We start from the raw sequence: 15,637 nt of genomic DNA on the forward strand, positions 1-15,637 counted from the left end.
AGACACTAGGAAGAGGAGACAGGAAACACAAGGGTGAGCAAAGCTGAAACCCTCACACTTCCAGCCAAATGCTCTCCATAAAGATTTCTCTCATGTCTGATACTTTCTATATATGAAACTTAACAGATTGTCAGTGGGTTTGCACTCTTTTCTGCATGTTCTTTGTAGGATGTTTCATTGCTTCTTCTTGGGGTAAAAAATTGGATGACATATTAGTTTGAGACTATTAGTTTACACTGGATGGTCTACAAATCATATCTAGCAGTGGTTTTCAAACTTGAAGTGCCCAAGGCTGTCCAAAGGGCAAGCCAAAATCTCAAGGCACACCTGTATTTATATCTGAGCACCATAACCTCTGTAACGTGTGTTGTCACTCTTATAACGACATATACGTTTGTTTTTATTTACTAATATCAAATAACAATTGACAACTAACTATTACTCATGAAATATTTATTAAGAAAATTATTCAATAATTAACTTTAAATGCTTTAAAATGACATCAGAGCACTAATAACACATCCATTTAAACGGGAAATAATGTAAGATAATGTGTGTGTGTCACACACTTATATTTCCCTCACACAAATGGCGACAAGTAGGTTCCCTGTGAAGGTTTTTTAAATTAAATCAAATTACATTTTCTTTAGCCAGAAATTGCCTTTTTGTTAGGGAATGGGTGCACTTAACATACTTATACAGTCAATTAAAAATTCATTTAGAACTTTTTGTATAGGCCCAGTTGAGTATTGCATTAATAATGTGTGGTTATCACAAAGTCCCACGGCACACCTGGATTTGCATCACAGCACACCATTTGAGAACCACTTATTTGTAGGATACCAGTATGTCTTGGACTAAACTTGAAGCTATTACAGATTTTGGTACTGCATTAGCTGACTTTTTAGCCACTTAGGGGCAGCAAAACAAGCTGTAACCACAACACTGACATTATATCACATTTTAAAGTTTATATTCGTAAAATGCAAGCATGTTTCCATTCCATTCACACATCCAGCAGACATCGATAAACATTAGCATTTAATTAGAGTCGTTTTTCTAGCCACCTGATGAATGTAAATCAAATATTTACTCATCTTTAAGCTCTGTTTTGGTCTCCACCAGCTGCTGAGAGAAATATGTGGCTCTCTAACTGCTAAATTCTCCACGAATCACTAAATATTCACCTGCTAACTTTGTCTGTCTTCTGTTTGGTGCTGGGCAGGTAACAGAGAGAGTGTTTATCAAAGTTGTTCTGCTGAGAAGAAAAAAAAAAAAAGCTTCCTATTTATAAAATCTGAAAAGCAATTACTTCTGCAAAAGATTTTCAAGACAACTTTTGGCACATTTCAGCGCTGTTCTGGCCTTCAGAGGCAATAAAAGTAAAGGTAATTTTTCATTAAAAAATGACATTATGACACAAATGCTTAAATTTTGGCAAAACTTGGAGGGAAGTTGCTCTTCAGCACTGTCTTCCAGTGAGAACATTATACTGATGAGTGCTGTAATTAAAGGTCAAAATCTCAAAGATTGATTGTACACTGTGAACCTGATTACAATCCAACTATTGTTCATTAAATAAACTGTTTGGATGAGGGTGCTGTGATTAAAGGCCAGATTTTGACCTCCAATGGTAAGCTCACCTCACAGCCCTCCAGTTTACTGCTGCAGTTTACTTCAGTTGTACTATGAATAGAACAGCCTGTGCATTTGCATGACTTTGACCCAACGTTCAATGTAGAAAGCATGTCTGAGCCTTAATTGATCATTACTTTATCCTGAGCTGTGAAGTAGCCTACTTTGTAAAGTCAGTTTCAACATGAGTGTTATGAGTGAATCCTCCATCATTCGTCTGACATTTAATAATAATGATGTTTCAGATTTTAGTGCAATGATGGTTTACAAAATTGTGATGAATTGGTTGCTACCAGTAGCCACAGCCGTTGATGCAACGCCGCTGGTCCAGTGAGTGATGGAGCGGACACAACATGTACTGATTGCGATTGACGGAGTTTTATGCATCTGGCCCCAGGATGTAGGGTTTAGAAATTGACGTTGGTGCTGACTGACAAACCGGCTAGCTCAGAGATCTTCATTTTCCCTCTTTGGTGACATTTTTATGAATGCAACCTGCCCACACGTGAAGCCAAAAAGCTACCCTTGTGGGGAAATTTTAGGGATGACAATTGTGCTAATGATCATATCTCACAAATGCACACTTCCTCTTAACACTATCCCCGCCATTGCCAAGATTTTCCGTCATAATGACAGAATGCTTCCCATTGACGAGATATTCCGGTAATCCGTGTTTTCACTGTTATAAGATAGGGGGCGCTGTTATACATCTTGTGAATTAGAACAGCACTGCTGTGTACAAAAAACAAACAAAGAGGAAGATCCACTAGAAATCTGTTTACAGAAAGGTTGCAACTTAAATGCCGGTGCTAACGGAAAAGTTTACAGTTGCACAAGCCGTGGAGATATTGCTGGACTCAGACTCTGACAATTCCTGTTTTGATCAACATTCTGAGTCTGATTTGGACAATGAAGCAAACGAGTTTGGTGGCACGAAACGGGATCTCCATGACGGTGAGTGGCTATTTAATCTGCAATTTCCTATGACCTGTATCCCAAACACACACCATGTGAAACTGTACGTGGGCAACTGTGCACTCAATGGGTATGGACCAGTTATAAGTATTTTCAAACAAATATTTACAAATTAAGCAAAAAACAAATGAGTCTGTGGGTCTTGAAAGATTAGGGAATATGATCAAAATGCTGGCGGTGGCTGGCAGCTTGTGTTAAACATGTGGTGGTTGTCAGGCTGAGATGAGCACTTACCACAAATTTGTTCAAGGTGAATCCAAAACTGCAACGTTTTTGCGAGCAAATCTCTTATGAAAAAGCTAAAAGAAGTTATGGGTAAGATAATGTGTCTTGCATGAGGCCCATTGAGTTGAGGGGAAAGTTGACCCCACAGTATCTGCAGTATTCACATGGGGGAGACATTTTTCCTTCCTTTGCATGTTTGCCTGGACTTCAGAGTTAAATAGACGCTGCTATTCCAAAGTGGAAATATATGTGGTGGATTCCAGGGGCCCAAAGCTGGAAGGGATCCACCGGAATTCTTAGCTACATCCCTGCTGATTTGCACCCATATTTCTAGAAGTATTTTCCTTGAGACCCTCTCCTCACAACTTCACAACATGTTTTGAATCCTCCAAATAAAGTCCTGAAAGACATAAACATGTTTGGTTTGATTTGCCTCCTTCTTGACTGCTTCTCATCAACAGCTTCCAGCAGTGATGTTGGAGAGAAGTGATGCTGGAGGGGGGGTCCTCCTCAGCGCAGAGGCAGAAGCGCGGTGAACGAGCGGCGAGCGGGAGCGCGCGTATAGGAAGGAAGGGAAGGAAAGGAGCTGAGGCAGATCAGTCGCCAGCGGAGCCCAAGACGGCGGATGAACGGAGCCGAGCGTGTGTGTCGCCCTTGTCGTTTTTTACAGCAGCTGAAAGCAGCAGCGTCCGGCAGCCCGTAACCTGCCCGAAAATGATGCTCAAACTCGTCCATCTCCTCGGGGTGCTCGTCTGCGGCAGCCAAGGTAGGGACAGCGTGCGTGAGTGTGTGAAACACCTCGAGCTTGGTGACTTTGTGGACAAGTTGAGTGTATTTGCCATCGTGATCTGCAGCAGGCAGAGAGGCAGAGGGATTGAGAGAGAGGGGTGGATTGTTTAACTGGACGTTATTTTGTAGTTGGAGCACGTCTTGCAGGGGCCAGAATGCTTTCTTACTGAAAAGGGGGATTATGATGGGGTCCTTTTTTTAGGGTGGGCGAGCTGTTGAGATATACACTCTGTTCTCCCCGGACACAAACTGTTATCTCCATCATTTGGCACGGCTTACCCTCGTTGTTGAGTTCTTTTTTAATCTTTAAGAGCAGCCTTTGGGGCGCTGCGTTGTTTTAGTGTATGGATTATTTGCAAAGCTTTAAGCGTAAAAATCAATCATGTCCCCCAACTTCAACATGGAGAATTTAAACCCCATAATGTGAATCATATGTGTTGGGACCACCGCCTTTCTTGCTTCACACTCAAGTCCACTCTGTGTTGCTACACTGTGTGATTTTACTGTATATTCCACGGTCTGCATCTCGTGCGCAGGCTGTGCATGACAACACCGGGCCCGTGACGCGGACACAGTCTGAAATGCCTCGGAAAGTTTGGAAATATGAGCCGCATTAGTGACAGCAGAGTGACACTTCACCGTTAATTGGGTTTCATGTGCGCTGCGCACCTGATCCGGAGGGGCGATGCTTGTCTCAGCGCGCGCCCGCGTGTGTGTGTGTGAGTTGCACAAGCGGAGGGGGAATAAAGATGTAACCTGTGAGTGAGTGCTAAAAAGCACTGATTGAAAGCAGTCGCTTCTGGTCCTCCTTTTCTTTCTCTTGTAGATATAACTGTGTCCTGGTCAGTGAGGCGCGTCGCTGTGTCACCGCGGGCTGAGCCCCGGCGTGCACTGCGAAAAATACCCAACTCCTGTAGCTTCAGATTTCCCAGTAATCCATTTCTTGAAGCGAAAAAAAGATTTGCTTGCAGGATGAGATTATTTTATCTCCTTCTTTGCCAATGCACATGCATTTAAGGTTTCTGTTTCTGTTGCAACAAGTTAATTTGCATCGGTTATCTGCCACTCTCCACCCCTTGGCGAAATTCCCACACTTGTTAAAAGAAAACAAAAGGTCTCAAGAGTAAAAAAAAAAGAAAAAAAAAAAGAATGAGTTTTTAGATGGACATTTTTTGCAGTGTGGCCACACTGGGTTCCTGGCGCACAACGGCAGGTGGGGGTAGAGCGCTGCAAAGTGGTGCCAAGAGTGAAGCCAGTGGTCGTTAAAGCGTGTTGCATCTCAGGCTGCTTGTGCTGAAGTCCTCCAGGGCAGTGGGTGTCAAAGTGGGAGTTAGGGAGCACTCTTGGGGCGATTCACAGGGTCCCCAAGCAAACATACAGAATCATAGATACATTTTTAGTATACTTAAGTATGCTGCACACAACCTCTGTTTGAGGAGCTGTAAAAATGACAATGAATTTTAATGGCAGGTCCCTGTGACGCCATGAATGTATAATGTTAACACCCCTACTGAGGAAAGTTGCGATTTAAACTGTAAATCAGTCGCCACCTTGCAATGTGGAGATTCCTGGGATCATTCCTTGTTTAATGTGTGTTTGTTTTGTGGCATGAAAACAGCAACAACCCCCAATATGAAGATTTAAACTTAGCATATGGAGTACGACGCCTCAGGCCACAGAAGCACAGAGTTTGACTACCCTTAATATTACACAGAGCTATTGGCAGTTCATGTTTCCACCGTTTCAATCAATGCGACTGCCAGAAACTGCTGTTATGATGGAGAGAAGGATGAGGAAGATGATACATACAGAGCGTCAGTGACTCGTGTTTTCATTTATTATTACATTTAATCCCTCTGAGGTAAAACAAAGAGACTATACAGTTCTTAAGCCTTAACTGGAATATTCATTGCTTTGTTACTTTCCCTTTGTTGCAGTGGAATTACATCACCCTACCAACCAATTTACATTCGTATCATGCTTTTCATGATAGCAGAGTCCACACAAATTGACCCATTAGACAATGCAGAGAACCTGCTGTAATGTGAATAACAAGGGGAGCTCTGAGATGAAGGGTTTGTGCTGGAGTCTGAGAAGGATGTTCAGTTCTCAGTGTCTTTTATCACTGTTGAGGCCTTGGAGCAGACACGAACAATCAGTACAAGGACTAGAACCAGGAAGAGTTTTCACTGGCTTTTGGTAGTTCTTGACAACAGGTTGATTTCCTGACAGGACTCAGTGAGGTGTCCACACTAACCCCCCCCCCGACCCCCCCCCTCGGCTCCTGAAGGGAAGGGAAACATTTGCTTTTGAAGTCCCAGCTCACCGTCTCCCCTGCATTCAGTATGCATCCTTGAAGGTTTATGTATTTGGCTTTTACTGATGCTTAGTACAATGAATTATATGCTTGCTTGGGCTCACCCGGGACTCGCCGATGTGATGTTAAGTGGCGTAATTAAGATATTTCGCTGTATCTCTGGGGGGAAATGTCAGTGGCTCAGGGTTTAAAAGATTTATGCCCCTGCGCTTAAGTGTCTCTCATCGCACCCTGAGCCTGGGCTTAAGCATGCGTTCAGGGTTTGCTTCCATCCTGTAGCTCTGGTGTTATGTACATGCTGACATGAGCAAGCAGAAATGCATTGGCACACATGCACGCTGCACTCAATCACACGAAATGAATCACCGGGTGAATATTTATAAGGGTAGTGCAGATTTTTCTGTTTTCAGGAATTCACATCTTGCAGGCAGCATTTTTTTCTGAAATCTGTGCCCTTAAAGTTTCAGCTCATATCTCTTGCCACGCTGATAACTTGACACTGCAACAATGCTGCACACAGTTCTTCACACCATCCAACAGCAGTCACAAACTCCTATTAAAGACATGCAAAGCTGTTCACAAAAGAAATGGCCTGTGTCGTAGTCCTGCAAGGTAAAATTGATTGCATTATTTGATTAATAGACTAGGACAGAGAGCATACATACAGAGAGCCAGTGTATATATGAAAATGGAATCGCCCCCTCGAGGCAGCCGCATATGAGAAATCAATTTAAGGAACGACTAGAGTCAGCAGGCCTCTGAATTGTACAAAGGGCAATCTCGGTGTTATGGATATGCTATTTATTTGCCTGCAAGCTTTTGATTTCTCGTGTGTGCCCTTTAGCTCTCGATCCACAGAGTTCAAGCCTTAGTGTTGAATTTGTACACTGTGTATGAGACAGGAAGAGAGTGTTGTATTCTCAACACCTGGCTGTATGAGTAAAGCACTGCCAAGCGTCTGTGCTGCAGGGTTGTTGTCATCTCGCTGAGAATAAAATGGCAGAAAAAGGCCGAAAGGAAATGAGCAGTCGTTTTGAGATACGACACTGCCATATTTTTTTAACTCCTACCTACATATGTTCCAGTCTATTTCAAAACAGTTTCCATTTCCAAACTCCAAAGACTGTTGGACTATTAAATTATTAAAGAGTAGGCTGTGTGACTAAAACTTTGACCAAATGCCTGGTTTCAGCAGTTCCAGGAAATTCATGTATATTCCTCTTAAATAACCTAACCGTCTGTGCATGACTATTGATGGATTACCAAATTACTGGATCAGAGCCTCTGTTCGAAGTGAATGTTAACATTTCTTTAATTTAATTTTATATACTTTTTTAGTCTCCAAGGGGAGATTCAATGTTTTTACTCCGTTGTCTTATACATATACACACAGGCCCGAAATACACTCACATGCACAAACAGGACCTATACATGCATTAAATGGTGTGATGTCAGAGTGAGGGGGCTGCCCATGGACAGGCGCCCCGAGTGGTTGGAGGGTTTGGTGCCTTGCTCAAGGGCACCTCGGCTTGTTGGAAAGTCAATCAAACGACTACAAAGTAATGCAAAATGACCACAAAAAACAACACAAAGAGATGAGGCAAAAACGACCAGGAAGGGATTCAAAACGACCACAAGGAGATACAGAACGACCACGAAGAGACTTGAAAAGACCACAATAGACAAAATCACCACAAAATGACACAAAGGAGACACAAAATGATTACAGAGATACAAAAGGACTACAAAGAGACAAAATGACTACAAAAAGATAAAATGACAAGAGACACAAATAGCTTTCAAAAGTACGCTAATGATTTAAAAATGGGACCAAACGACTAAAAAGAGGAAAAAAAGACAAATACGATGGAAACGAAGAGACACAAAACAACTTCAAAGAGACACATAATGACTACAAAGAGACTCAGAAAGCAGACAAAGAGACACAAAACAACTACAAAGATACAAAATGACTACAAAGAGACTCAAAACACCTTCAAAGAGACACAAAATGACTACAGAAAACAAAAAAACAACTACAGAGACAAAATGACTAGAAAGAGACACAAAAGCAGGCAGACACAAAACAACTTCAAAGAGACGCAAAACGACTACAAAGAGACGCAAAACAACTGCAAAGAGACAGAATTGACTACAGAGATCAAAAAACAACTACAGAGAGACACAAAAGCAGACAGAGACACAAAACAACCACAAAGAGATGCAAAACGACTGCAAAGAGACACAAAAGCAGACAGAGACACAAATAGACCACAAAGAGACACAAAACGACTACAAAGTGACGCAAAATGACTACACAGAGACACAAAACGACTACAAAGAGACACAAAACGACTACAGAGAGCCCCTAAAAGTAGACAAAGAGACAAAACAACTACAAAGAGACACAAAACGACTACAAAGAGACACAAAATGACTGTAGAGAGACACAAAACAACTACAGAGAGACACAAAAGATTTCAAAGAGACACAAAATGACTACAGAGAGGCATTGAACAACTACAAAGAGACTCAAAATGCCAACAGAGACACAAAACGACTACAAAGAGACACAAAACGACTACAGAGAGCCCCTAAAAGTAGACAAAGAGACAAAACAACTACAAAGAGACACAAAACGACTACAAAGAGACACAAAACGACTACAAAGAGACACAAAATGACTGTAGAGAGACACAAAACAACTACAGAGAGACACAAAAGATTTCAAAGAGACACAAAGTGACTACAGAGAGGCATTGAACAACTACAAAGCGACATGCTTGAGCCCAGGGGCCTATTGTAATCCGTCGGTGGACACAACTACTTGATGTGGAAGTTTAGAGGTGAGCCACAGTGCAGTACCTTAAAAGAAATAAACTGCCTTGCTCGAGGGTGGCTTGGAAGGCTCTGTGTGTACAAGCTACACCGTCATCAGCTCTCAGCGCAGTTAACAGGATTAGTATCAGGGATTAAGAGAACTGTGCTGCAAATATATTCATACTTATTTAAAGATGTATTGTTTTTGAAATGACACATTTTGGGCTTTTGAGTAACTAAGGCAGTGCTGTAGCAGAGGTACTGAAGAGAGATGACACTTCCAACAAAAAGGCTCCAGTTGGTGAACACTTGGCATTTGGTTTTGAAAAACCTTCAGTTATTTTGTGCTGCATAGAGCAAAAACAGCAGCATGTTCAATAATGCCCTCTGCCAACCTCGGTCTATTTTCACTCAAATTACCCATTATTATCATGGAAGTGACTAATGTTCTCCTCAGGGAGTCTCTCCCAACCAGAAGCCAAGAAAATGTAGATACACTAAGCAGTCGGGGTCCTCTGGTAGGAAGAGTTTGGCGTCGCTCATTATATTCTATATTCTGAATCCCAGAAAGGGGAAATTGGGCAGGATAGAGCGAGCAGTGAGAGGATTTATACAGAGGGAGGAAGAGATTATATTTAAAAATTCATTCAATTCAAGTGAATCTGATTGCATCTAGTTAAATTGCATTGCTAGAGATTGAATCAAACTCTATGGAGTCGCACTGTGCCAAAATTAATAAAATGTAATTGAATCCTGTCGAGATGGAATCAAATTAGGCCAGAGTGACGTGATTGGAGGAGGCAGCTGCTGTGTGTGCTCCTGTGGCTTTGTCTACTGTTTTACATCAGTCTGGTGCTAGCCAAGCAGGAGACCCTTTGGCTCCTGCTTATATGTGCCCCTGCCAGTCTAAATGCCAATCTAACTAGCAGGCTAATAGGCAGAGCCAGGATGCCAGGGTGACAACAGAATCAGTGGGCACACTGGCTGACTGACAGATGGATGGAGGGGAAGTGGTTGCATCATGGTCGTCCTGTCCCCAGCACTTTATTTCTGCAGTTTATGCATGGCATGTTCACACACATACACACACACACACAAACACACACACACATAGTCACACACCTCACAGTCTGCTGCTCCGTGCTCTCATGGGACACAGTTCTGTTGGTCTGGGGCTTACTTTTGGGTTTGGGCACTGGCAGGCATGATTAAATGAAGAACAGAGGGATCAGGGAAATGGCAGGAGAGATTCAGAACCACTCCAGTTTGGGCTGACCCACTTAGACCGCATTATTATCTACACTGAATGAAGCTGTGGGGTTTACTTTACAGCTGGCTGACGTAAATCATTTGCGAAATATGAATTGTAGAAGACGTTTTGTATGACATAATGCATACATAAACTAAATTAAGTGGTAGCAGACTGTCTGTTGGTTTGGTTAGTTCTCAGAAAACACAGTGACATAGCGTTGGTGATGTCACCCATAATCTGATAGGATATTTTGCATATTAATCTCCAGCCTTTTAGAGGTTATAATATCATTTTTCTCAGTAACAATAATTTTGAAACTTGATATTGATTTTTGTGTTGGTAGGGTGAAAGGTGTTTTCAGATGTGTTAAATGAACCATGATGTGTGTAAACTTGCATGAACACAGGCATGATATTGATTTCTATACTTTGAGTTTGACTGACACTGACATCTTGATTGTGAGAGTCTGCTGAAAAACAGAGACAACCATGAGTGAGGTTATGGAAAAAAATATGAAGCTGCTATACACAGTATCTTCAGATTAGGGCTGGGCGGTATGGGCTGTAAATAATATCGCAATTTTTTTAGGCTATATCGCGATACACAATATGTATCTCAGTATCTCCTCTAACCAACTGGAGACTACCAAATACTAAACTCCCAAATAAACTACAGGTAAAATAAAGTTATATAAAGTAGCTACTGTTATATAATAAAGTTAAATCAGGTTAAGTTTTTCTAAAGTTAAATAAGAAAGTGTAAATCAATCCAGAACCAGAGCGAAAGAACCAAAATGCCGAAGCAAGTCTCCTTCCGGTGGCATAACAAAATGATGTCACAATTTTTACTCATTGTTCCCTATATAGTAATTTTATCCCACTTGGAACAAGCTGCGATACATCAAGTATAATCGATATATCACTCACCTCTACTTCAAATGTACATTTGGGCCTGTCATGATAATTGTCACTTTATCAAGGTCAGCAAAAATGACCGAGGTCATGTATATTGTATCATATTGCCTGTTTTGTTTACATTTGTGTTTGTTTATGTCACCAACATTTTAGCCGACATGACACCAGAATAAATATTAGGGTTTTCCCAAAATGTTAGAAATGTGGCGATACAACTAACTTAAAAAAATCCTCAAAAAAAAAAGAAAGAAATATATATATATACATATATATATATATATATATATATATATATATAAATGAAATATAATATATATATAAAATATATATACATTGTAACTTAAAGCAAACAATGTTGTTGCCTTGCACTTTTTGGAAATGACAAAGAAGCTGGATTGGCAGTATGTTGGCTATTAAGGAAAGACTTCCTATACCTATTCCTATATGTTAAATATTTCAGTGCAGGTTTTATTAACAGAGCCCGAGAACCCATTTTATATATTGTTCTGGCTTATATATATTGTTTACATTACAATTCCAGTGTCTGAATATTGTTAAGAAATAAGCGTTGCACTTAAAAACAAAGTACTTGCCTTTTAATGCTGTTGTATTATCACTATATCAGTGACATAAAAAGGTCTCAAAATGACAATAATATCGTTTATGGCGATTATTTGGGTCCATGTCATTGGTCCGACATCCCGTTAGTCCGACCGTCGGCGGTGCTGAATGGCTCCCGGCGGGTGTATTTCTGCCTTGATGGTGCGCCGCGACCGGCTCTGGGTCAGCTGGGAAAGGCTTGAGGCGAAGCAGGCTCACAGCTTATGTGTTTGTCACTTTCTTTTTCATTTTAACCCACACCATGATCTTTTCCTGACCCTAACCAAGTGGTTTTTGTGCCTAAACCTAACCAGACCTTAACCACAGGGCGTCATAATGATTTTGGAACAACAGGACTTTGGAACCATGGGTTTAATATGGTCGGACCAATGGGCTGTCGGACCAATGGGCAGTTCCAGATTATTTCTGGAACAATTTATCGTCCAAGAAAACTAATTGTCATGACAGGCTTATGTACATTAATTCTGTTCTGATGTAAATTAATTATTGTTTAAGTTGCTTGTAAGAACTCTGAAATTAGCATTCACTTGCTGTTTATAGTTCTCATTTATTTACCTATTTGATTGTGTTAATTCTTTGGTAAAAGCGGCTGCTTTGGCTCATGTGGTCTGGCCTAAAAACACTCACTTTATTATCCTATGTAAATTTTTACTAGCTTTTAAAAACAGCATGCATACCAATCTTTCAAATTGGTTAACCATGTCACAGACATATTTCAATGTTTGAAATGTCGCATTCAGACATCTTTTGGCTCAACATAATCGTTAATGCTTTTTAACCATGTCAGAATAATGATTATTCTGGAGGTAGCTCCTTCCCTTTTCTCTGCCTAGCCTGTTCACCTTTGCATAACATTGCACCTCACATAACACATTGCCTTGATGTGGCGAGTTTTTGACACATACTGTATCTTACAATTTCCCATTTTTCAATCACTACAACTCCGTTTGGAAAAAACTCGCCGTGGTGCACCTGTTAGGTGTTAACTGGCAGTTAAATCAGCAGTGTTAATGATGACATGACATACTCCTCTTGCATACAATGACTTTACTGTCATGTCAGACTTTCAATAATTCCTCTTGTACCTTCTGCACCATGTCTTTACATTTGCCTGTAATTCCAAATTCTAAAACACCATTATGTCCTCACTTCAAATGGGCTTTAATGTGCCAAAACTTGGGTACAGCCGTTTAAGAATATATCAGAAGTTGCTTGAAAGTAAAGGAAAGATAAGAACTTTGCTGAAACTGGATGGATAAATTGATATAGGGAGCCATTGGTACAGAAACTCTTTACTGTAAGAGGCTGAACAGCTGAGAAATAATAAAACCTTTTTATGAGTCATCGTTAAAAGGACTTTCTCATGGAAGCGGACTGCAGCAGTAGTGGAGGGGTACCAACGCACTGACAGATGAAATTTGGATTCAGAAGGCAGTGAGACGGACACAGACGGGTGACAGGAAGGGGTGGCTGGATGACAGATTAACAGACAGGTGAATGTGCTCACATTGAGACACAGATAATGAAGAGGAGCCTTCTATTGACAGCCAAAGAACAATATTTCCCAACTTCCTCCTGCTGGATGTGGGCCTGGCGTCGATGGAACATTAGTTAGTGCTCACCCACACAGGCTGCCGAATGTCTGCATGGTCCATCACAGTGATTGAGAAAGGAACTAATGCTAATTGTAGCCGTGCTGGCTAGCAGACACTAATGAGAGAGTGGTTCAGGCTTTTGGACTACCTATCAATGTGATGAGATCAGCCAGGGAGTGGCCTTTTATGGACCAATCTTAAATGTGCTTGGGAGCTTGAATGAAAACCTTATGTGGTGAAAAAGCTATTTAGTGTGAGGATAAAGCCTTGGATTCCTAAAGTTTGTTGGCCTGGGTATTGAGCCTCAGTACTTATGCTGTACTGAACAAAATATGCCTGTGTCACCAAGTCTCAAAACTGTCATTGAAAGTTTTGCATCAATTTAATTTATGAATCAAACTGTAGCCAATTTCAGACAAGTTTATTCAGGCAAAGCTTTTGTACAGCTGCTTGTGTTTATACAGTGTTCAAGATTTGGTTATTAAAAAGGTCCCACCACATGGTCCCTTTAGCGGCTGTTCTTGGAACCCAGTGACTAGAATAAATGTTGGCAGTCCATGTTTCTGCAAACCACTGATACATAACACTTGTACATTGTTATGTTGCAGAAACTTTGTGTTTCTTTATGTTTCAACAATGCTGTGGTTAACGTGTGGTTAGGTGTATAAGCACAAAAAATACTTGGTTATGGTTATTAAAAGATCATGTTTTGGCTAGAAACCCCTGCTTTTGGTAGCACTGTCATCTCTGGAAATACAGCAATATCCCACATCCCAACAGCCACTTTTTGTGGCACTACCAAGGCAGTAAACGCAGCGATCTCTCAGTAAAAACAACCACTTTAAGTGGCACTATGGTGACAGGAAACACAGCAATGTCCTGGTGAAAAATAAATGCTTTTTGTGGCAATATCCTGACAGGAAATGCAGCGACGTCTCAGTAAAAAACAGCCGCTTTAAATGGCACTATTGCAACAGGAAATGTAAAATAATGTAAAATAAAAACTGCTTTTGTGGCACAATCTTGGCAGGTAAACACAGCAATGTCTCAGTAAAAAAACAACTGCACTGGGGCGTCAGTGGCTTAGTGGATAGAGCAGGCGCCCCATGTACAAGGCTGTTGCCTCAGCGGCCTGGGTTCGACTCCAGCCTGTGGCCCTTTGCTGCATGTCACTCCCTCTCTCTCTCCCCCCTTTCATGCTTGTCTGTCCTATACATTAAAGGCTTAAAAGCCCCAAAAATATCTTAGAAAAAAAAACAAAACTGCTCTGTGTGGCAGTCTCCCGATGGGAAATGCAGTGATGTTTGTGTAAAATAGCAACTGCTTTTTGTGGCACTGTCAGGGCAGGAAACACAGTGATTTCTCAGTAAAACAAGTCACTTTAAGTGGCACTATACCGGCAGGAAACACAGCAGTGTCTTGGCAAAAATCACCTGTTTTTGTGGTACTATCCCAACAGGAAATGCTGTGATGTTATGATAAAAACAACCATTTTCTATGGCACTAATCCAGCAGGAAACACAGCAGTATTTTGGCAGCAGTAAAGAACAATGCTTTTTGTGGCACTATCTCGACAGGAAACGCAGCGATGTCTTGGTAAACACAGCAGCTTTAAGTGGCACTATTGCAACAGGAAAGGCAGCAACGTCTTGCTAAAAAACAGCTGCCTTTCATGGTAGCCTATTATCATGGCAGGAAACGCAGCATTGTTTCTGTAAAACTGATTTTGTGGCTATCATGGCAGAAAACACAGCAATATCTCGGGAAAAACAGCCAAGTGGCACTATTGCAACAGGAAATGCAGCAACGTGTTGGTAGAAAAAACAGCTGCTTTAGGTGCCACTATCCACGGCGGAAACACAGTGACGGGTCGCTAAAAACACCCAGATTTGGTGCCTAAAAAGCCGCTGGAAACATGGCAATGACTTACTAAAAAACAACTGGTTGGTCTCAAACAGTAGTCTGCAGCTTGGCAGGCATCTTGCCAAGTTGACACACCATGTACCATCCCCTTCACTTCCCAGTTACAGTCAGCTAAATACCACATTACTATAGGAATGCTGATATGATACATATGAAACAGAAATGTAGGGTATCTGTGGTTTACACAAATGTACAATGCTAACATTTTCTTCTGGTGCTGGAGCTTTTGATTGTGTTGCACAATCTTCCTGAATAGATGGCGTTTGTATTACTGCTAAGTGCTATCTTTAAGGATTTCTCCACCATGTTGAGCTAAAAGTTGAGATGAAGGGCTCTAGTTTCGCAGACCGGGCGAGGTGGAGGCGCAGCGCACCTGCGCTTCGCCAACTGGGTGTGGCCAGGCGGATTTTGTAAGTTTGGCACACCGTGCGCCCTGGCGTAGCTACTCCTCTATCCCACCTCCGTCCCTCCTACCGGCGCAAGTCGGAAAGAGGGAGGAGAGAAGGCATGGAGTGGGTTTTACACACATCACACCAATCAAATGAGCCCCTCTCCTCGCCCTTAAATGCGC

General features: G+C 41.5%; 1 protein-coding gene across 1 annotated transcript in view; it reads left to right on the forward strand.

Annotated features, from left to right (window-relative positions):
• The first annotated feature begins 3,439 nt into the window (after nt 1-3,439).
• Nucleotides 3,440-15,637, forward strand: part of LOC126401818 (neural cell adhesion molecule 2-like) — a 532,851-nt gene continuing 520,653 nt past the window's right edge. The window contains exon 1 of the mRNA XM_050063330.1: nt 3,440-3,601. Coding sequence (XP_049919287.1) covers nt 3,550-3,601 — 52 coding nt within the window. The 5' untranslated portion in view covers nt 3,440-3,549. The remainder of the gene's footprint in view (nt 3,602-15,637) is intronic.

This window comes from Epinephelus moara, chromosome 15 (assembly GCF_006386435.1).
Source record: "Epinephelus moara isolate mb chromosome 15, YSFRI_EMoa_1.0, whole genome shotgun sequence".
Lineage (NCBI taxonomy): Eukaryota > Metazoa > Chordata > Actinopteri > Perciformes > Serranidae > Epinephelus > Epinephelus moara.